General features: G+C 32.5%; 1 protein-coding gene across 2 annotated transcripts; it reads left to right on the top strand.

Moving 5' to 3' along the window:
* Positions 1-341: 341 nt before the first annotated feature.
* Positions 342-20,641, top strand: LOC143145961 (arylsulfatase B). Of its 2 annotated transcripts, XR_012991815.1 has the most exons (9): positions 342-819; positions 7,277-7,436; positions 9,864-10,090; positions 10,204-10,465; positions 12,544-12,701; positions 13,606-13,900; positions 13,963-14,240; positions 20,101-20,472; positions 20,543-20,641. XR_012991815.1 is itself a non-coding variant. In XM_076309841.1 (8 exons), the coding sequence occupies exons 1-8, from the start codon at positions 667-669 to the stop codon at positions 20,251-20,253; spliced, it is 1,686 nt and encodes a 561-aa protein (XP_076165956.1). In that variant the 5' UTR covers positions 342-666; the 3' UTR covers positions 20,254-20,573. The 2 variants fall into 2 exon arrangements, 1 of the variants encoding a protein (XP_076165956.1); XM_076309841.1 differs by having other exon boundaries at positions 20,101-20,573.
* The last annotated feature ends 4,374 nt before the right edge of the window (positions 20,642-25,015 follow it).

Genomic DNA, 25,015 nt, shown 5'->3' with positions numbered 1-25,015 from the left:
TAAAATTATTAGTGCTAATTATCAGTACTATAATTAACAATATTATTGAGAATAATTAAAATAGGACACTTTACTTAATACGTGGAACGATTATTTATAAACACGTTCGTATTTGTTATACAAACATTAGATTAATATGCGTTATTAAATAATTCATTTGGCAGTATGTTTGTAGGTGTGTAAAGAGACGACGTCCTTGTTTTTCATTATGAAATATGTAAGTACATATGTAGACATTTACGATAACTCGGTGCAACCTTCGACGTCAGATGTCTACATAAGCAAAAGTGATATTAGTCAGATCGTAGCATCTCACAGAATACTTTCTCCACTGGTGTTATAAAGTCGGCAATGTATAGGTTACACGGTACAGTTGCGTTCTTGACGCTAAACCGTTGTTATCGAGTGCACGATTCTTATCAAGAGAAACAGGTCGAAATAGTTTTTACGGGAAAATTTATACATTCTTCGTGCTAACGTTTGTACGGTTACTTATTTTTTGTATGCGTGCATCTTAAGCATTTGACCTCCTGTGTTCATATGAATACTAAATTGTTTGATCAGTGATTTGATGTTTACCTGAGTAAAGTTCGTGAGAAGACCGATTTCTAGTGATATTCTCTTAAAATAAGTGTAATAATAAGCGAATAATTGTTAAAAGTAAAGATGCTGGAAACAACGACACGTATTGGGCTTTCCGTACTGACTGTAACCATTCTCTCAGGGTGTTTGTACATAGTACTCCTGCCAAAGTCACAATCCATGAAGCAATCAAGTATGCAGCGCCCAAACATAATTGTTATCATCGCGGACGATCTGGTAATACTACTGTTATTTTCAGATGTTGTGGGCTTAATTTGGTAAATAGTAATAGTTTGCAGATTAGAACATGTTTATTTCAGTATTAATCAAATGGCTATAGAGGCACTCGCCCCATACACTGTCCATCATTCGCACTTATTGTTAGATATAGATCCTTACAAAATATACTACATGTTTAAACCACACGTTTATAATCAATGTAGGAATATTTTATTTTTCTTATTAAACTATCTAGAGTAGGATGGAATTTGTAATATAACCAAAAGGGAAGTGATTCTTCGTTTAAAGAAACAGGATAATAATGAAAGGATCCATGACTAGTATCGTCTATTTGCAACACACTGAATGTAAATAAAAGAATTGAGTTGAAAGCACATTAGTTCAAAATTTTACGACAACACAACATTACTATTAATTTCAACAAAGGTTATCTAATTGGTAGACACAAACCTAGCACAAGTCTTTGATATTTATCCACAACACGACTGGGGGTTATTATTACGTTGTTTTCATGGAAGAAGACACATTGAATATCTTTTATAACCATGAAAACAAACTTTTGTGTCTTATGTTGGTAGGATTCATTTTAATCTCTATACTGATCAAGTATTTTTTACATCCCTTGATAAGAACTTGGCAAGAACCCCTAAAGTTTTAGTTTCTTTTTACAGCCCTCTATATCGAACACTTGTAGTAAAAGCTTTTCATACGAAGCTTCATTTTCGAAAAAGTAAATTTTTAATATTTATCGTGTACATTTCAGCACGATGTATCAAATAATAATTACTTTAGAGCAGTGATTCCTAATCACCGTGTTACGCCAGACAACAGTGTCGTAAAAACGGCTTCAATGCGCGTGAAGGTTTGGTAATAGATTCAATGAATTCTTATTTTATATAGTATAGCTTTTAAGATATTTTTAAAAAATTAAAAATTTGTCCGACTTTTTTTGATAAAACATTGACATTTCGAATATGAAAGTTTATAACTTTAATCCTTTCACAAGGAAGTGTATTGGATGAGTAAATGAGGCGTCTGTTTCATAAGCAGGAAGTATCGGTTCAAATCCCGTGACCTTAGATTGTTCTTTTAACTTTTATTTTACATAACTAAATTTCTTGTTATAGTATTACGAAAAACAAGATCGTATGAAATTTAATCATCCCAAATAAGAGTTGTATAGTTTTTCAAAAGGCATAGAAATCTTTTATCGAAGTTCACCAATATTTTTGATGACACATATCTCATATTTTATCGACTATCAACAACTGTGAAGTCGTATATAATATATATAATTGAACATATTAAGTGTCTAAAGGATCTTTTAACAGATGGTATTGTATTTCTATGTGCATATTCGACAAACTTTCAAAATCGATTTGATCAAAAACAAAATCTCGTACGAAAAAGTTTTATTCTGAATTTGGTAATTCCTAGTTTAAAGGCGAAAAATTAGGTTCGCCAGCAGTCGTAAGTTCAAGATTGGTTGAGAACAAATGTTCTCGAAACTGGTTGAACTTAAAAAGGCCGCTTGAAGAAGATACTAAATAGAAAGATAGTGAAACTTCAAAACAATGTTGCATACATACCAATGTTGCATACATACCGCTAATACAATGTATAATTTTATATATTTTTCATTAAATTTTGATGATAGTATCATCAATGGATTGGCAAGGTTTTGCAAACATGATGTCACTTGAAGACGCGCACTTCTTAAAAATATTATGTTTTGACCACGTTCGCGGATTTGTGGTAAAAAATCACAATGTAAATTAAATTTATAGAACAAAAAAACAGTCTAAAACAATTTTTTCAATACATTGCTATGAAAGATTTGCTACATACCAGTAGATGTAAGAAACAACAGAATTGCTAGGTAAATGAATAGTTTGGTGTAAGAGTTCACATATAAAATTTCAAAGTCCGTGAGTCATGTTTTTAATTAGAACTATTTTATGAAGCGAGAAAAAGACATTCACAAACAAAAACTTCAACCATTTATACTCAAGAAGCAACCGTTCTGTCATCTTTTTCTGATATAAGCTTTGCAACACCTATGTAATACGAGAAATATATATTGTTGGTGTACTGTTGAAATACCGCCAAAAATGCCATTTAAGCATTCACTGTTCGCGTGCAGAAATATATCGATATGGGCAATTAGCATCTTGAATAGCTAATAAAATAAGGTGAGTCACTTCATCTTTACATTCCTCTAATTTTAACTCACCTTTTGTCTTCAAGGTCACTTTAAGGTCGTAAAGTTATAAATCGTTGAACTGGTTTTGATGCTGACTACAATATTACATTATAAGAAACACATGTTAATGTACAGAAAAATGTCGGTGACCTTGAAAAAACCTTTAATATGACCTTGGAAGAAATTTTTTTGTCGTCATTAAATGCACGTTTCGAAACTATTGACAATCCGTTTTGTAAATTTTTTCCTGCATTTAATAGAACACCCTGTCTATGGAGGTGTCAAATAGAAGAGATTTTACTCAAGCCATCATATATACGTGAACAAACTGTTGATACAATAGTGAAGAAAATGTTTGAAATGTTGAGAAAAGGGAGTCAAGTTCGTAAAATAGAGGGGAGTGAAATTCGTAAAATCTATCTATGGTTTGAAACAACCAAGAAGGCAATGGTATTTAGAATTGAAGCAAATATTTGAGAATTTGAAACTGATATCTACAGAGATTGATGCTTGTGTACGCTACAAAAGAACAGAAAACGATCAAATATTAATAACTGTCTATGTAGATGATTTAATATTGGCGTCACTCCATCAAGAATTTATAAATTTTTTTAAACAAAAATTATTATGTGAGTTTTAGATAAAAGATCTAAGAAAATTAAGATATTGCTTTGAAATAGAGTTTGCGCGGATAGATAATTATATGTCACAAGGCAAGTACACTGAGACAATATTGAAACATTTGTGATGACGAGAGATTGGTAATATCTTCAGATCCAGTTGACAAGAAAATTCCATGTAAAGAACTAGTTGGAGATTTGATATATAGTATGTATTTGGCGATCAGTACAAGACCAAATATGTATAGCATTCTAACGAAGTTACTACTGAAGTGAAAGCATGGACACTGGCTGTAAAGAACTTGACTTCAATTGTACTTGCTTGGGAGGAAGTGCCGACCCACATGATGGGTCAGAAGAGGAACTGGAAGGAAGCAAGCGCTATTATCGTTATATGAAGCATGGTGGGTTGCACGTACCGGCAAACGCAATCTATTGTATCGCATAAATATTAATAATTAATCTGTATTATATATGTTGGGGAACGAATATTTTATTTAATTCACGTGGTTAAATATTATTACATAAGCCTTAAGTAAAACGGTATTAATATTTATACTGATTGAAATAATACAAAATAGGAACGGCAGAAAAAAAAACAACTTTTTTAATAAGAATTATGCAAATCTAAAACAAGCGAGAGCCAGATACGAGAACCGAAACAAACACACTTGGTACCACCTATCGGTACCGATCAAATAACTATTGTAAGATTATGGTGGAACATTTGATTTCTCAACATCTCTTGTTTCGAACGTTATGCCCATCTGCTGTAGACATCGTTAACTAGGCCAAAGGTTTAGTAAGTAAATCCTTAGCCTGATCTTCTGTTGGTACATAAACAACATAGACATTTCCAGCTTCCTATTCTTGTCAAACATGATCAAAGTGCGTATCTATTTGTTTCGTCCTCTTATGAAACTCTAGGTCCTTTAACATTGCTATAGCAGCTTGGTTATCTACTTTTAATTCGGTAGATTCTTTCTGTTTCAAACGAAGCAATAATTCTTTGCAGACTGAATGATCAGACTATTGGTCCACCACGAAGTTGATCTTTTTTCCTTTAAGACCCCAGCATAATCAGAATTACAGTACCTTATTAAATCATTTGGCGATTCTCGATATTGGTATAAAGAGAGGTCCATTATACATTTAAGATACTTCATGATTCGTTTCACTGATTTCCAATGAGACTCCAGATCCCTATTTGATCATTTTGTGAGTATGTTGACAGCGTATATAATATCTGGTTGAGATATTAAAACAATGTAGTTCAAACAGGCAATTGCTTCTTGATGTGGCAACAGCTTATCTTTTCCTTTGATAATATTTCAGGTTCCATTACTCTAATCGATAGATCCATCTTGTCCTTGTTTGAATCTATAACGATTTTTCTTCAAATGGCAGACACGGACGATCCATCCTCATACCCTTCCGGCTGTTGCATGTAGACATTTTCTTTGGGAGAGTTATTAAGGAACGCTGTCTGTCAGTTATGTCAGTCACGTCAATGTACTAGTTCCATGTTATATTTGACACTTGCAGCTAATACAACGGACTCATAGCGTACCATCGGTGAAAATATCACAAAATAATCAATGCTTTGAGTTTGACTGAAACGACGAGCAACTAATCGTGCTTATAACGCTCTACAGTACCATTTGGTTTCATTTTCGTTTTAAAAATCCAACAATACTAAACGATGGGTTGTTTGGCAAGGATTTAAGATCCCAAGTTTGGTTCCTGTAAAGTGAGTCCATCTCATCATCCATTGCCTTCTTCCACAGATTTGCATCTTCTTTTGAGACAGTACCTTGATTGTTTTTATCTAAGATACAATGTCAGGCACTCCTTTTTCTATTAATATATTCTTAAGGTTTGCCGAAGACCCTTTAAACGTCTACAGTGGAATTCGTAACGCTAATCATTAGTTATATTGGTGCATACAATATATTGATTTTCAAATAACGCAAGTGTGTTGTTCCAAATTTTTGTTGCCTTCTTTTGAGGCATAAAATCTCCCCGAAGCCATTTATATTACAACTCATATATGTATATACTATATAACACTGGTTCGTTGAAACACTTTTAGCACAAAGCTAAGAAAAGTAAACCAATCGCTTCGTTTGTCCACACTTTTGGCGCATTCAAGATGTGTGGCTAGGCAGATCTCAATTAGTAAATGTAACGTCAATTCAACCAATAGTGGAAATATTGTAACTTTACTTTATATTTCCGTACAAATTCGGAATGGCTTACCAACTTACCAGCGTTATACAGTACATATGTAAAGATACAAAAAGATTCGTATCGTTACTTGAATCATATATAAATATAACTGAATAGTTTTATATTTATACGTTTACCCGATTTAAACAAAAAATTCTTAAAGAACCTGTAAGTTTTAGCGTTTCAAATTAAGATTTGTCAGGATGTCCTCTTAATGAATAAATGCTTTTCTGGTGCGAGTATTGTTAATGTATGTAAATTAGTTAAAACTTATGATAAAAACGGGAAAAATGAATCAATAAGAACATATTAAGTTAAGAAGATAATGACACAATCCTTGTAATAAATCAGTCTCATGTATGATTACGTAGAGAGTAGCGCAAGTCACGTGGTAAAATGTTAAGAAAGATGATTTAAGGAGATGATGTGTCTTCAAGCATTCATGTTTAGTGGGAAAATTTAGTGCTTATTATCTTCCAATAAATCTGGTGTAGATTTCTTATACTCGTTGGTAATTAAATATGTTGTGTTTAAACGATTTAGTATGCACTATTTCAGATATTAATCTCTTTATATTATTACTTCTGAAATTAATAATAGTTCTTTGTTTCATTCCATCTTATGTTTGTTATTTTTACAAAGTTCATTAGCAACAGTTTGTTGAGCTTCTTTTATGTTCTTGCAACCTAGTTTTGTTTCCTTTTGAGAGAATGTCCTATTTTATTATTCCCTAATTTTATTAGATTATTTAATTTGTTGCATGGTTTTTGATTTTCTTCTCTTTATTTTTTATACTTTATATTATTCAATTTGCTATATTTATATTTAGTCAACATTTATTTATTCATGTATATTTTTTCTTTATTTAGGTTAAGAATAATATATGTGCACCTAAAGAGGATGTCACGAAAGTGGGCCGAAACATTGTCTAATACAGTACACGTATACTTCCACAAGATTTCCGGAATTTTCTGCAGTTATATATCAATAAAGTAGAAATAGCTACCTTCTCTGAACAATTTTAACAAATCTTTATTCCCTTAATATATTTCTTATCTCCTTACTTATATTGTTTATACTTAAAATCCTTTCCTCGTAGTAATAAAGAATACTATAATAAAATAATAATAAAATAATCGTTTATTTTCGAGTAATACTGTCAAAATTATTTTTCAATGCCATAAATGGTTTCTGAAAAAAGTATCAACTTTCTTCTAATAAAAATACTTGGATTCAACATTTCATTAAAAGTATCCAATTATTTGAGAGTAAATTTACTTTTAGCTTTTAGAACCAAATTTTTAAATCAATTGAAATTTGCTCGTACTCTCATTATGAACAAATAACAATTTATTGATTCGGTAAATTAACAAATATTAAATATTTCAAATTTTTTATTAAGGGTTGGAATGACGTAAGTTTTCACGGCAGCGATCAAATACCTACACCAAATATAGACGCTCTTGCCTACCACGGCGTAATATTACAACGGCATTACGTTTTGCCGATATGTACTCCATCAAGGACAGCTTTCCTTACTGGACGTTATCCTATTCGAACAGGTATTCCATTAATAGATACGATTTATACTGCTGTAGGCAGCAGTCATATTGTATGTTGTAAGGCTTACAGAGGGAAGGAATCGTCGATAACCTGGATAGTTTAATGATTAGAACAGTCGTCTGGCTAGCGGAAGAACCGGGTTCGAATCCCGGTCCAGCAATTCGATCGGTCTTTATTCCTTTTCTCCTACACGATCGATATATGCTCTGGCATTTAAGTTGGTATATTTTTACCTAACCCAAACCAATAATATCTAAGCTACTGACTAGCCTCTATAAACAAATATCCAAGATGTAATACATATTGAAACTGTAGCGAAGAAAAATCAATGGTATCATTTGTAACATTGTGTTTCATGATTACTAAAATGAAGGAGATTCGTGCAATACATCTGACTTTTAAGCATACACGCTCAATTCATTTTTAGACTATTTAATATACAAGATAACTGTTTGTATAAATTTCGATTATTTAAATGTACAAAAGTGTATATACTTAATGGAATAAATGTAGCATCTACTTAATATTTTCTCAATCATCCGAGTTACGTCTGACACAAGGGTGGTCATCGCACATCTTAAAGAATTATATATGATTATATACGTCACATGTCTTGAATTTGATGCCATATTGCTCGATCGACTTCAGGGGGAACATAATATCTTTTATGGTTGCCTTATTACTACATTATTGCACATAATGTAGAGAATGGAAATATTAATAGAAAAACATAGTAATTTAAATAATACGTTTCCTTTAGTTTTACTTCATACATAAGTTACAAACCTACAAATTTGATTTAAAGATACCTTTTCTTTTAATATCAAAGGTGTGCTCGAAAAGTATCCAATCTTGTGTTGTAGTAGAAGAAAGAATTAATCTTTGTTAATAACAACGATGCCTCTTTTAGAATACTCTATCTTCATCACGCTTCTTCATGCAGCTACAATCTTCTTTCAGTGATCCTTCCTCTTCTGGAAACACTCCTTAAAGTTAGCTTTTAGAACAGCCAACAACTGCTTCGTCACATTCTGTCTTATGTTCTCTACATGCTCGAATCTTCTTTCTATTGGAACATTTTTTAATTTAGGGAACAACCAGAAGTTGCAAGTAGCCAAATCAGGACTTTGGTCAGATCAGGTTGACGAAGTTGCACGATATTGTATTTTACCAAAAATTGACGACTTCCATCCGATAATCTTTTTGATTTTCCAACAGTAACTATGAAATTCATCCCTAAATCTTGATCTTCTAAGGTCTTCTTTTATTTTTCACGCAGTCAAACGATGATTTTCATTAATTGCAATTGGCACTCATTTCGCATTTTCAGATGTTTTAGTCGTTATAGACTTGCCAGAACGAGGATCACTTTCCATTAAAGTACGACCATTTTTGAATTGTCTAAATCATTCGTTCATTAGTGTATCGCTTGTAGATTTATTACAATGAACTTTTAGTATGTGTCGGTAGTACATGTATTACTTTACGAGTCGAACCGATGGGAATTCAAAATACAAAAGGTCAACTTTTAATAAAATTTAATGTAGAACTTAACTCGATGCGTTCGATCATTTTAAAATGCAACACTTACAACTTTTAATACTTACAGAACTGCGCATCGTTGTCGACTGAAAATCTGCAGGGTCGTGTCGCTCGTTACAGATGCTTATAAACGTTCCCCCTAAATGGTGAAAACCTGTTTTTCACAATAGCACAACCAGGTAGAAAGATATATTCACAGGTTGTATACTTTCTGGCACACCTCGTATGTACCTGATATTTCATCCCGGAATGCAGTAGTTGCTGCACTTTCACACCATTAATTTGAAATTTAATAATTGAGGGTTGGATCTACTACAATGAAGGAAACATTGTGGTCATTATTTCTTGAAGTTGTATCTATTGAATATGAAGATGAATGTCGCTAAAAATTAATCATTAAAAATGATCATCAAAACATCCATTGAATCTGAATGTTCAACATGTTTTTCTCACTGAGAGAATCTATTTAACACTATTATTATTAAAAACTAGTTCACTATTATTAATAATATCGTGACATTAGTAGGTGTAAGCACTACTTTATATAGATTTAATAATGCTAATAAATAAGTAATTTTGGTTCTTCTAAAAAGAAAACATGAAATCGTTTTGAATAGTATCAAACAGATTCGAAACATAAACATACCTCAGTACCTTAAAAAATTACTCTATATGTATTAGAAGGGTGAAAATCAAATATCACGGTGTGATTATATATTATTATAATGATTCCTAGTACCGATCGATCCACTACTAATATTTTCTGAATGAGAACTATAATCATCAGATGTACCGAAAGGATTAACAACTTGTTCGACATATAAGTGGTGATCATGATGCTTATTTTTATTATTAATACTACAAAGTGTATCTTTTTTCTACAGGTATGCAAGGTTATCCGTTGAAGGCAGGAGAGCCTCGCGCAATACCTTTAAATAATACTCTTTTACCAGAATATTTACAAAAATTGGGATATGCAAGTCATCTCGTAGGAAAGTGGCATGTTGGCTATTACACTGATTATCACACACCAGCATATCGTGGTTTCGATACTTTTTTCGGATATTATAACGGTTACGTTACATATTTTAATCATACCATTGAACAAAATGTGAGTTCTCTTTTCAAATTTTGACATAGTTATTTATAAGGTTTTTCGGAAATAATTTAGAATTAAATCCTTTTAATATTACTTTTAAATGGAAGTATGGAATTCCTTTACAGAATAATACTGGATATGATTTACATTACGATATTCCTGGGAAACTATCTGTGGATTACAATTATCAATACATAACCGATCTTATAACGGAGAAAGCTGAAAGTATAATTATGAACCATGATCAAAAGAAACCACTTTATCTACAACTGGCCCATGCTGCTGCTCATTCCAGTGACACTGAAGCTGTAATGGAAGTTCGTAATATAAAGGAAGTAAATTCAACTTTAAGTTATATTGAAGACTTCAATAGAAGAAAGTTTGCAGGTGTGTAATGTAAAATATGACTCCTACTGGCTTGTCAATGCCTATAATGGTTTGCATCATGTGAATTGTCACATTTATTTGTCTCGGTTTCTCTTATTTTCGCATACATCAAGAACAAAAATGAGTAACACTAAAACCGAGTAAGATATAATTAAATCATGGGAATAACAGTAGATCATTTTGCAAGAAAAAAATCGAGACAGTGGCAGGACATGATCGCACTCTCTCGCTTTTCTTCTTTCCGGAAGCCGCACGAAGAGTAGTCGGGAGCTCCGCCTCTGGGCGTCTCTATACACGAAGAGGGGCGTGGTTAACGCCCTCCTCCCTCCTAACAAAAACACGAGGCGCACGCGAACATCGCAATGCACTGGGGAGAGGAGAAGAGGGGGCATCGAATATTATGCTGCTCGCAGTTCTCAGTGTGCTTCTGAAATAGTGCGAGTATTAACTAAGATAACATCTTAGTGAGTAGGCTCTGACATTTCCAAATGCAGGGACCCTTACACTAGTGTATAGGCTAGCCTTAACCTCATTCCAAAGAGTCGAACAAATTTTTCGAAGATTATCTATACGTTAAAAAAAAAAAGGTTTGGTTAGGTCGTGGTTTGGTCACGTTGCCTCGTTTCCCTTCTTTCCGAGGGTCGCACGAAGCGTGATCGGGAGCCCTAATTTCACGATCGCCCGCACCTGACAGCATGGGAATGGAAGCTCATCATCCGTCCGCCGTTTTTAATCACAAACGATCCTTAAAGCTAGCCACCTACAGACACGGCGCAGCAGTGTCATCTTATGCCGGAAGTGACTAGGTCGCTCGCCTAAACGGGCCCCATAAAAGGCTACCGAATGGACCAAATGAAGACGACGAACCTGGTTGCTCGGACCCCACAGGTTAGGTAAGATCCGATCTAGGCCATCGACTATTCTCTCTAACCATGGAGCCAAACTACTAAAATATCCTTCAAAACGCTACTGGCTGTCGAGGATACATTATCTAGGACTTCATCTTGACACTGACCTCATCTACCTGGATGAGGGGAGGGATAGCTCCCACGTGTATCTCTAGCACCTTGGTCTTATAGAACGCCATCTCTAAACTAATCCCCTTGATTCGTGCAACAACGTGCCGGGCATCGTCCTTGGCCTGCAGGACAACCCTCTCCTAGTAGCCTCCAATGGCCAGCATCAATATCTTGTCAACGTAACGTGTTAGGCATTTCTTCTCAGCCTATGAATCTTCCGATGTTAAACTGTTGTCACTGACGTCTTGATCATTTGGGGATATGTGTGGGTGCATGATAAATAATGCTGCTTTGCGAGAAGAAATAGGAATTTATCGAACAATAACACTTACATCTACTACTTATTATAATAACAAAGACGAGTGTTCGAGTGTTCTTCAAGCGTGGGCAATCGATCGCTGTTTCATTGTTTCTGAGGTCGATTCTTACTCTAAAGGGTCTCGTCGGCAACTATAGATAATGTCAACAATAGTCTACTACAATCATTTATCATTCATCAGTTTCCAGTTAATTGTATTACTCACAATATCTTTTTCCAATCTTTTCTTCGTGGTACTTTCTTTTTGACTTGTACTCAATAAACAGAATTATACTTTGCTAATACAAGAAAATCTTCGTATTCGCGGTTTCTTGTAGTTTCTGCTGATATGGGATTCATACTATAATATAATATGCCCGGTAGAGAATATCTGAGGATTAGGCAAAGTGAAGGGCTGACACTCCTGACGTTTCTATCGTTCAGTACATAGATACTTAACTAAATTTTCAGCTCTGCACAGTATGTGTGTACCACTCACAGCCGAAATTTTAATTATTTACCTGAAATGGAACATATCGCAGTCTTTAACAGTCGTAGTACATTATCGCAGTCTTTAACAGTCTTTCTCGTAGGATGTTTACAAAACTAATAGTTTTATTTAATCGCACCGCGTTATATCAAGTACTTCAAGCATGTAACATCTTGATGCGTACCGCGAGGGCAGAGTAAAATGAACTTAGTCACTGTCCTCTTGTACGGTACAAATCTATGTAACCGAGTGTATAATATTCTACTTTCAGGTGTGGTTACCGCTCTGGACGAATCTGTTGGTAGAGTACTTAAGGTGTTGAAGAAAGCGGAGATGTTGGAGAATTCGATTATTGTCTTTATGTCTGACAATGGTGCACAGACTATAGGATTTCTAGAGAACTTTGGATCGAACTATCCATTACGAGGGGTAATAAATTTTCTTAATACGAAATCTTATATGTTTTGTTTCTGTCATATAACTATATAGTTTAGTATTATTGTGTGTATTTTTAGTCGCAAAATACATTGGCTATTATAATACGTGGCCTAATGCATAATCTAGTAGAAAATTCCGTTAGTTTAATAATGGTCTCGTCACAACGACTTTTGGTTCTTTCTATTGTTTTTACTTAATAAAAATTTGTACACAGAACATAAAAACCATTTATCATCTTTTATTTGTGCGTAATTAGTATATAATTATACACAACTTTACTTGGAGCAGACATTATCTAAAACAAAATTAAAAGTGCCCAAATCGTTAATAAGTTGAAAGTCGAACGCAATCAGGTGCTTCTTCAATTGTCTCCATTCGATATCTTCTTGTGGAAAAAATTAAAAGTTGATACATATCGCTAAAAACTAAGAGAGAAAATGAAAGAACGAATAATTATGATTTGTGAGAATATCTGGTCAGAAATAAAATATAAATTTCCTAGTCCAAAATCACTCCAAGGTCATAGAATGCTAGATCGATGAATTCGTATTGAAGTTGGTTATAATATATTCTAATAAAAACTATATGAACTCGTTTAAAAAAAAAACACGTACTACCTTGAAATCGTGTAAGAAAAGAATATTTTTAACAACATTTCTTTTCCTGTCACTGTATATCGTTTCAAATAAAAAAACTTTATCTTGAGAAGTTTTCTTATACAACGATAAATAACGGAGATAATTCAGGACTCTATTTCTCGTAATTCATTTTGTATAGTGAGTTCTGCAGTAAATTGTTCATAAAAGTGATATCTTATATAAATATATATGTTATATTTGTTTCTTGTACTAATGTTAAAAATAAAAATATTATGAAAAGATATCACAATTTTCAGTTGAAATTCACGCTTTTCGAAGGTGGAGTTCGTGGCGTAGCATGCATCTACTCACCATTAATACAACATACCTCCAGGATTTCTAATCATTTGATCCATATAACCGATTGGTTACCAACGTTCTATTCAGCTGCGGGTGGTAATTTGGAGGATTTAGAAGGAAATCTTGATGGTATTGATCAATGGCCTACCATTGTTTCCGAAAAGAAGATTAATCGCAGAAGTATATTATTAAACATCGATGAAGTAGAAAATACTTCAGCAGCTTTAATCGGAAAATATAAACTAATAAAAGGTAATTCAAATATACGATTTTTATCTCCTGTTTCAGAACTTATTTAATAGTTTTTAATACAGGGGCGAAGCTTCAGTATGGTGATTATTATGGTGATGGTGGCACGAACGAATTGTATCCAGAATACAACACATCAAGTGTTTTACAATCACTCGTAGGCAATGCGATTACCGAGTTATCGAAATCTACATTAAAAGTTGAAGAAATAATTAAGCTTCGAAAAGAGGCAACAGTAAATTGTGAGAATTTCACAATCTATCCAAAATGTTTAAACAGATGTCTGTTCGATGTATTCAGTGATCCGTGCGAGACCACAGATTTATCTTCTACATATCCGAAGGTATGTACTTGAACAAATTTGTTTAATTCTGAAACTGATTATCTAAAATTATTTTACCATTTTCATTAATAAATTAAACTAAATATACGCATGCTTTTTGAGAATGCATCAAATATCATGAAAGGAAGAAATAATCTACACAGACATCGAAGACTATTGCATTAACAAATGAAATTTATAGATTTGTCTTAAGCATTAGATACGACACTTTTATTTCCTTTCCGCTAGTGCTAAATTGTTATTAATTATTTTGCGCCCCAGAATACAATGTTTGGCCTTCCAATCAATGTTTTACTCATATTGGTATACTTCCACCATTTTTTCTTTTTTTTTTTACGCAGAGGAAACCTTTGAAAGACTCCTCCGACCTTTTGGGGTTGGGCCGAAGAGAGTGCGAAATTCCCCGCACCCGAAAACATTGGGTGCCCCTCAAAAAGCTTCCGATGCCCCCCTCCTCCGTACAACGTAGTTTTCACGCCCTCTCACTTCTTCGTAAGGAGTGGGCAGGACCATGTTGCCCCGCCGCCACTTTCCGTACGGGGCCGCACGACCACCCACAGTCCCTATAGCCACGCCCAACGTCACGGAGGCGGGGAAAGCCCCCGTCCACCATCCACTGTCGGCGTGGTGGTTACCTTATGTCCGTCCTCGAGGGGAGGAGCCGGTCCTTCCCCCTAGAACGGTTCACTCCCATGGCAAGGTCGCCCACTTTTCGGACGACACTTACACCACTTGATTGACTGTTGATTTTTCATGGAAAATTTGTTTTGTTTTATGGCCACTAGCAATTTTGAACCGTGCTATTTTTCTTTTCTTCGCGTAAAATTCGTGAATTATGTTCCAAATTATTATTGTATCTTCCTTGGAACTATGGAACTTATTTTTCATCTTTCGTGCCTGTTTCTTGCCTGGAGATGATATTCTTGCCTTGATGATCGCCAGATTTGAAATCCTCCTTCCGTGTGCTAATTATCATCCTTTTTAACAATTCAATATACAGTAAAAATCGGATAATTGCATGAAAATTGGGATCCAAATCAGGCACTTATCCAATAGACGTGTTGATTTTTAAACTTGATATAAAAAATATGTCTCTTGTTTCTTATTTCAATAATTAATTCTTTAGATAAATGGCTTTAAAATAATTGATATTCTACTGCAATTTCTCTATTTAATAAATATAAATCACAGTAGCTGAAATCAATTTGAAAAAGACACATGATCTTCTTCCGTTTCTACAAAAAACACTTGTTACTCACATTCAACGCACGAAAACTTAAACACTATGAGAGGTCTTTTTTCGGCCATCATTTATGTGGTGATAATTGCTTGGATTTTTCAACTAAAGACAAATCGGATATTTTAAAAAAATATTCTTTCGCCTGACTTAATGTTCGAGGGGTTAATTAATGCTTGTATAGATTTGCAACAAACATAAATAAATCTGAACTAAGTCTAAAAGTTGAAACTGTATCTAAATACTGAAACTGAAAACTCTTTTGAAAACTGTTCTGGGTCTGAATTTATTTTCAAATTCATCTATATTGATTATATTATATTTTGGTTGTATAGTGGGACGTGGTACTCTTAATGGGGTGTCTCAGGGACATGGTGGGAATAGTTTTCGCACCCAACGATTTAGACTTGGGTAATGCTTAATTCAAATCATATTTATGCTTGGGCGTCCTCTACTTGAAATGCCTTGAGTCTCTTTTCGAACCGTTCCGAGTCGGTAAATTATCTATGTCTGGTTATTTGTAAATCATGTAAAGGGATTGATTATTTTGTATCTTCGGTTGAATTTATTGATTCAAAGGAGGAAAAATGAAACCAACAATCATTTCGAGCGGTTGTAGCTACTGGGACATAACCATGCAATATCATCGATATGATTTATTGTAATATAAAATCAGTTACTTTCCTTGTGATCGTTTTTGTAAAATTTATATCGTCTATGCTGCCTAGAAAAAATTTATTTCTTAAACAATTCATTACCCTTGCTCATAATTGCAATCGGCGAATATTAGTTTTATTCTTCTCTTACTTTCGTTGCTTTCTTTTGTTAACAAACTGGCGCTAAGTTTTGATTACGTGTGGTTTACATTTTTATTTGAATTCACTCTATCGAACAAATATATTTTTGGCACATTTCTAACAAGTTCCTTGACAGACAAAACTATTTTCCAGATAACACAGATTATATAACATGGCAATACACTTAAAACAAGCCACCTTAATAACTTACCTGCCACCTTTTGATGATAGAAAACATATGTCGCATCGATCTTGCTTGGTTTCAGAGGGGACATAATTTAATATCAATGGTCCTTTTGTAGAGAAGTAGACGAAACGCACCGATCAATATCTTTTTTTAAATAAAATAATATTTTTAGCTTCTAAGAGAGGGTTTTAAGATGCGTACAATGACCTACAATTAAAGTCAATTCAGGATCGACGATGGAAAATAATTTACTTTGAAAAAATGATAGTACCTTTTCTAATTGTTTAATCTCGCTTTGTAACCACTATACGAATCGTAGAACAAAACAGAAACTAATATTCAGTCAAGTTACACGTTTTTCAAAGTGTGGTTTTGTATTATTCAAACTTCCAAAATGCATTGTGTGAAAGTGGAGAAAGTTGATACGATTTTCATTTATAACAAATGTTGCGAAGTTATGAAAGAAGCAATGTATCTATATCTTGAAAATTTCCTGATTTGTAGTAGTTTTAGCTACATGGACAATGTTTATTATTGTTAATATCCACCAATGTTCAAGGTCAACATTTTGAACACTTATATTAGCAGTGTGCACATAAATAAGTAAATCACCAGAAATGGGATTGCTTTCTTGAAATAAATTATTTTTCATGGTAGTTTATCTTCAAGTGTTTTTAGGTATATAAATCATTGTATGCGCTTTTAAGTGTTCTATTGGAAAGTAAGTAAAAGAATATGCCATTTCATTTAGAAAATCAAATTGATCTTCGTATCTTCTTTATACATTCACCTGCTGAAAAACTATTAACATTAGACTATGACTTTCTTTGAAACCAAGTAAGATTGATTTAATGCGTGTTTTTCCATAGCCATAAGTGAGCAAGTCGTTTGGGTAGCTGGTTTTAAATACCTCATGTTGTATATTTCCTTTTTATTCTTGCGTTAAGCATTTTTCCGTAATTATCTAAACAAGTTAATCATTCGCGTTATGCATCCATCATTGTCAATAAGTAGAAAAATATGAAAAGATATGTGGTTTGATATATATTCTCGTTTTCTAAACTACGGTTCAGATATACCCACTTCTGGTAACACGTTTGACATTTCTGATATTCTATGTCATTTCTGATATATCTGATCTCTCTTGTAAAAAGAGAGTATAGATGAAAAATATTTGTATATACAGTTGTACATGGTTGCAATTACTACAAAACTACAAGCAGCGATATACTTATACAAAGAAAATCTATCAAATATACTCAGCTAAAGAAAATCTACAAAAAATAATGAAGCGAAATTATCCACAGAAAACTATAGATGTAGTAACTACATATATAATCGTCTGCAGTCTCTCCTCTCCTCTTTTGATTCGATAGTTTTCTGCCATGTCTCAAAGCTCAATGCCGTAGATCCATATTGCCTTGATGATTGTTTTGTGAGTAGTGAGTTGATTAGTAGCTCATTTTCTGCACTTGGTTTGGATTTTCTACCCGTTAGACAGCCCATATTTGTGCTTTAAGTATTTAACAACATTAGTTTGAGGTTTGATTTTGTTGTTGATTGAAACACTGGGAGCCGTCTGTTTCCTTAACGTGAAAACTATGCGATTGGATTGCTCCTCATTGATTTTAATCTTCCATTTACTGAACCATCGTTCTACTATCGATAAACTTTGTTGGACCATTGAGAAGGCAGTTTCATGGCCTTTACGTTTGGAAAGAATTACAGAATCGTTAGCAAAAGTTGAAAGGGTTGTTAGTTGTCGTGGTTAGTATATCAGCGGAGTATAGAATGTAAAGAATAGATCCGAGGATACTCCGAAAGGAGTAGATTGATCGCCTTAAGATTGGACAAGGAATTTTCGGTTAGTTACGTATGATTCGAACAACTGATAATCTGATGATGAGAAGTTTGTTGCAATTTTAAATAACAAGCCCGTATGCCTTGTTCAATGCTTTCTCGACATCTAAAAATATAGCTGAACAATATGATTTGTTTCCAAAACATGTATTGATGTTGTTTACTAGTCTGTGTATTTGGTGGATTATAGCGTGTTGGTTATGAAACCCGAATTGGTAGTCCTGTATCAGTCTTATTTTCTCAATAATAGTCTTCATTCTTTTCAAAATTATTCATTCCAATATTTTGGGAAGCTCTAAAGAATTAATTTGAACTTTAATTTGATGGTGTTGTCGTTGTTTGATGATATAATCTATTCAGCTATTTCGTCTAAAAGTTCCCTTAAGGATTCGATTATCTGTGCTTCGATAAAGATCAGTGATGGTTTTCTTTGAACTGATTATGTATGTTTCTTATGTTTCGATATCTGTTTCATTTTATAGGGCTTCGAATGAGTTTAAGATTGATACGTCTGTCAACTATTTGGTAGGAGCTTTGCGTTTTAATGTGTTATCTACTAAGTCTGTATTCATGTTGGCAAAATCACTAGGTACTGTAGTCTTTTTCTTTCTGTGGTTTTGAATAACTGTATAAGTTTCACCAAACTTTTGTAATTTTAATTGGAGATCAGTGTTCTGCCTATTATGAACATTTATGATCATGCCTATGATCGAGTGACTTTTTATGACCAGTAGCAAACCTAACCATTAACTAATCTTTTACTATTAACTAAGTCAGTTTAGAACAGACTAGTTGAAAAATAAAACGAGTTTGACATAATTGTAGTTTAATGCATTTACATTGTGACTGGAAAATTACAATGAATAATTCACACACTTTTAGCTGTTTTTATAAGCTCTAAGCTTATAAAATTTATAAATTGATGTATAATGTTTATAATAAATGCATGAAAGAGTTACGAACGTTTATAAATTTCACAAATTTTATAACAAACATAAGAATGAGTTGTTCAAATTTATACATTTCTTAATTTTACAACAAAAGTATGAAAAATTCCAAATTTCCAAATTCCAGATTTCCAAATTTGTACATACAAAAATCTGTATTTTTGAGATTGTAGCAAACCTCAATCGAAACTCAGATTTTCATAGCATTTTGAGGTGCCCGCTCGAATGCGCGAGGCTTGAGATTTTAGATAAAATGTAGATACGAGAAGTTGCGTTTTGAAGGGGGATTGCTTTTACAAGCTGCGACCCTTAGACGTCCGTGTACGTTAGTTCACTAATTATGCAGTAAAATAATGGCAAATAAAATATTAATTAGTTATTTTTGGAGAAATTTATTTATGAAATGAATTAAGTAACAGATTCAATAACACCTAAATCTGCTAATACTTATGAAAAAAAATGTCATCGATCAAGAGTTTATTTTGAAAATGTTTCTAGAGGTCTTTGACACTATTAAAACACTTATGACCTGTTAATAACGTTTATAGATATCATTAATTAATAGGTCCAGAGTGTGTCAATTTTGAAAGGTACAAGTTAGAAAGAAAGTTATTTTTGTTTCAAAAGTTCCAAATAATCTGATTATATCTTTTACTGAGTTTTGAACACCCACTTTCGTTTGAATATTTGTAAAAAGCAAATTTGTTTGTATTCATCGTATAGCAAAAACCATTATTTGATCCTTTTCAATAAAGGACAGATTAACTCATATTTTACTTTATAAAAATTGCTGATAAAAATTCTTTTTCTTAAACATTTATTTCGTCCATAGATTGCCGAGGAACTGAATCTTTATATAGAGAACTATAACAAAGTTTTGGTACACCAGACAAATCAACCAGTGGATCCAGCTTCCTTACCGAAATACTTCAATGGGACATGGATGCCCTGGATACCTGATAACTATTATCCTTTACACAAATGATGGTAATTCTATATTTTTATTAATATTTGAATTATCATTTTAACAATTTTTGTCCAGAACGAAATAATATCTTGTTATAATACATGCACATGCATAATGAAAAAGATTGGTTTTCTTACTATTCCCCTGTCTCTAGAAGAAATTTCATTTCATAGAAGAGTCGTCCGTACAAATATATATGTATATAGAACTTTGTGATTCGAGAAGCGAGCGATGGCGGTAAGAAGGGACAAAAAGTTTATCACCGGAGGACTAAGTTCGCTTTTTTCAGTGACGTTATTATTTACAGATTATGCAGATGAGACGCTGTCGTTTCAAACTACGTTGATATCAATTTAATTGTATGACATTGAATTAATTAATCTTTATCCACGTGGATACGCAACTTGTGATTTTCGATATTGCAATTTTATAAACAGAACAAAGGTACTGATACTGTAGATATATTATAAAAAATATATTAGTCTATTACTTACTTTATTGAAAGTAGTAAATGTTTTTTTGGACGATAGTATTATTATTATCTTTCACGAATTAGTACTCTCAAGTTTTATGCTTCGAATTGTTTAAATTAAGATGTAAAATTCTTGATTTGGAATGTAAATAATGTTAGCTTGTACACTCGTCTGTAATGTTTCAAGTATGAATAAAAGTACTCTTTGTTTCAAAGGCTTGAATATTATTCAAATAAAATTCTATGTGTGTTATTATCCGAACAAGATTATATTTGTTCATCGTATTATTTATGTGTGAGCAAAATTTTCTTCTAATAATAGGTTAGAAATAAAAAGAAACAAGTAATCGTTTTTAAAATGATTAATAAATTAAATATTTATCGAAAACGCATGTTTATTCTTTGCACCATTTAGTTTATTATGCAGGTACAAAGATACTCGTTTATGAAAATAATTATTCGTATAATATAGTTGCAATCTATTATTTTCAGCATATATATAGTGATTAATGAAAAAAGTCTATGATTTTAATGATTGTCTAGGTAAGAAGTCACACGTAGAACTAGCTACCTAATCGAATAAAAATGTAAATGGTTAATCACAAAAAAATCACTTAAACGTTGTGTTTTATTCGTTACCCACTATATGTCACTTCGGTAATCGATTACATAGTACAATGTATTTTTATTTTTAAATCACAACATGAACATTGAAATGTATTGAAATATATGTATTAAGTTTCTCAAGGAATGAATAAGTTTCTAAAAGAAATCCACGAACAACCGATACATTCATAACAAGTCACTGTTTGATGCAGTTTTAGTGCGGTTTGAGCTAGACATGTAAATAGTACATTCTTTAAAATAGTAAATATTTAGTAAATAGTACTTCTTTAAAAATCAAAACAGCCAAGCAATTACGATTAATGGCGAATGTTACTACATAATGATGAATTGTTTGTGATTAAAATTGGTCGGTATAGATGTTTACAAAAACTTTAAAATAAAGTTTTAAATAAAAACTTTATTACAGACAATGTTCAGTGTTAAAGTTCTTTCAAGAAATGATAATGTCAATTGGTCACCAAAATCGTGTAATATGACGTTATTAGTTTTTTTTATTAAAGTTAGCCAAAAACAAGTCTACAAGAATATTTCACAAACAACAGAGAAACTTAAAGAAAACATTCAACCGATTATTGAAGAAATTGAACAGTTGTAGTGTTCGGATATGATAAAAATTATGGAGAAAAGAGTAATATCGTATAAAAAGAGGTTGTAATTGAAAGTTTATCAGAAATGATAAATATAATATAATAGAATCTAGGTGTGTTTTGGTCTCACTTACATCGAGAAAACCTTATTAATTGATTGATAACACTCTCACAAAGATATTGTTGAAAAATATAAAGGTTTTCAGTTTGCATTAGTGCATCCCTTTGTGTATCTCGTTTATTTTTCTCATTGGACGAGGAAAGTACGAGATACAACATACAATATGGTGCATAACACTTCAAACTTTCAAGAGTTTTAAGCTCTTCAGCCAATATGCAAGAAAATCAATTAGACGAGCTGAAAGGGCATGATAAACAACGAATTTAAAAAATTCTAATGGCTCTACCATCGTATTTTGAAGTTATAGTAGGTTATTCAATAAGTTTTGTCGTTCGACAAAACTTATTGAACACCCTTTATTTACAAAGAGATATAATCAAAAGAGTGATTTTCAATCGTTATTGAACTTCACTGCACGCGTTTTATTTGACTCACTTGTTTACAACAAGCGCATGTACAAACATAGGGTGATTTATAAATGAGTGTCTATACTTCAGAGCGTGAATTTACAAATTAAGTAAAAAATTTCTTATGAACATAAGTCCTGTATTGCTTAGTTCTTGAATTATGAAGAATTAAAGAAAGTGGTCCCTTCATGCCTCAACACATGCTATTGTACGCCTTAGCGTTGAGTTCTGCATTGGTTCAAAAATGTCAGGTATTCCTTGAATAGTCTCAAACTCATGTTGTATTATTTCTTGTAATATAGCTAGTAACTGGAAAGATGACGCCTGAATTAAGGAAAATGTAGACAGGAATGAGCAATTTTTACTTGCAATTAGTCGCAGACGTTTGAAGGTTGACCGAAATTCTCAAATTAATGCAATTCTTAATTTTTTACAGAGGTCAACTTCTCAATTCTGTACAGTAAACGGTTTCAAAATAAAAATGTTGAAGGACGAGACGGTCACTTTGAAGGAATGATAACAAGCAGTTAACAACTGTCTCTATATTCATATATTCGTATATTGTTTTTTACCTATTTTGACCAGTATGGTTATTTAGTTACAATACTTTCTATCAAGATCCCATCGAAACATATTTGGAATGTTAGTATTACACAATATTTATACAGAAGATCGCCAATTTCTAATTGACGGTATGATGGATCTTATTTTTCAACTAATACAAAATTGAAAAGGGTCTCTTTATTATTAACATTTTGTACATTTTATGCGTTCTATATTAATTATGTAATCATTTTTTATTTCTACTATTATAATACTACAGTTGTGTAACTACAGAAAATTATCGTCAATTATGTTTCTTTGTGTGTACATAAAAATGCAAAATGCCTATGTGACAACTTTAAAATGTTTCTTCCAAGTTTCGTTACTTATTGCAATCTTCCAACTCGTATGATTAACTTTTTTGTATACTTGTTCGAGGTTTAAAATTTACGAAAATTTAGGTGGTTATACGTCACGCAATATTATATTGTACATTAGAACGTTTTAGTCTCGCGAGAATTACTGACAACTTATTCTGTATAGATGTTAATATCGAGCATAAAATACTTTTATGTCGTTTCGTTGTATTCAATTTGTCAAAATAATAACATTAAATAACCAAAAAAAATTTCAATTAAAAAGCAAGAATTTTATACAAGTCAATTTCTCGTTCTCGAAATTCTTCACAAAGATTGTGAGTTTTGAAAAAATAAGCAACTATAGTGACAGAAATGTGATTCCATTTGACTTAGAATGGGTTATATATCTAAAGTTTCTTTTTTCTTTTCCAATCTGATTTTTATTCTTATTTTGCAATTTGATATTATTTGTTAGGAAAAATAATATCAATTTCAGCATATACATGCGTTAGCTTTGTATATAATCGCGTAGGGGGTTGACGTGGAAGAAACTCGTGGAATGAGAGGTAACTCTTGCGATCATACTGAGGGTTTGAAGGTTTAAGTCGGTTTTAATAGCCAAGCAGCTGTCGCCGGATCTGTTTGCCCCCTTTTTGTGGTAGACGTCTTCGACGAATAATGGCAGGAAATAATCTGAAACGAACGAAGCGGCCATCCTTCGCAGTCCTCCACCAATAAACCGTTTTTAACTCGTTTCATTCTCCCCTTTACATGTCGCTGAATCTTCTTAGTCGTCATTTTAAGCGCATCGAGTGAAAGTGCGAATATAATTAGTATCGACGCTCTCGTAATGATTCACACGTCACTATAGATCATACAATATCTTCACTTTGCATGAATATTTCAAGTTCTAACTCCGTATTCCTGAATAATTATTAGGTTGACACGTGAAATACCATTTCTTCTTAACCAACTCATTTTATCATGTTCGATTTGAATTCATAAGAAATATCTTTCGAATATTGCAATTTATATTGGGAAACTAATTAAAAAGTATTACTTTTGCACAATTTATCACTAAATATGTTTAGATTTAAATGTTCAAAAGTAATTCGCTATTAAATTTATTTTCTTCTTAGCATAGTTATGACATTCCTTTTATATTATATAATTATATATTATTATTATTATTATTGTTGTTGTTGTTGTTTATACAGGTTAACGTTGTAGCGTCAATAATTAAAAGAAAAACGCGGTCCTATTTACAAAACTAAAAGATATTTGCTTATTTGTCCCTTCTGTTTCAATAAATATTCTTTCTCGGCAAAAATTAAATTCTTTTGAGTTTTCGTTAGAAATTTACCACATGTTCCATATTATAATAGACACTATTTTTTCCAATCGTTGATTAAGATTGCTTTTTAACCATTTACATGTAAATAACTACTAACTTTATCGTAGGTGCTTTAACGTAGGTTTCATTAAAAAAGAAGAAACATTACTGCTAAATACGAAAGAGAAATGTTATGGAGATATAATAGAATCTTAAAAAACTGAAATTTCGAAAGAAAATTTACAATAATTTTAGATAAATTGAATATAGGAAGAATGTATTATTTTCAGCAATATTAAAATTCCAAATACCAGGTGAAACATTTTAATAC

This window comes from Ptiloglossa arizonensis, chromosome 4, assembly GCF_051014685.1.
Source record: "Ptiloglossa arizonensis isolate GNS036 chromosome 4, iyPtiAriz1_principal, whole genome shotgun sequence".
Lineage (NCBI taxonomy): Eukaryota > Metazoa > Arthropoda > Insecta > Hymenoptera > Colletidae > Ptiloglossa > Ptiloglossa arizonensis.
The sequence above is the reverse complement of the archived record's forward strand: the minus strand, read 5'-3'. Positions and strand labels throughout refer to the sequence as shown.

Coding starts and splice junctions, on each gene's coding strand:
- LOC143145961 (XM_076309841.1), top strand. CDS start 667: ATGCTGGAAACAACGACACGTATTGGGCTTTCCGTACTGACTGTAACC. Junction 820..7,276: donor TTATCATCGCGGACGATCTG/GTAATACTACTG, acceptor TTTTTTATTAAG/GGTTGGAATGACGTAAGTTT. Junction 12,702..13,605: donor CGAACTATCCATTACGAGGG/GTAATAAATTTT, acceptor CACAATTTTCAG/TTGAAATTCACGCTTTTCGA.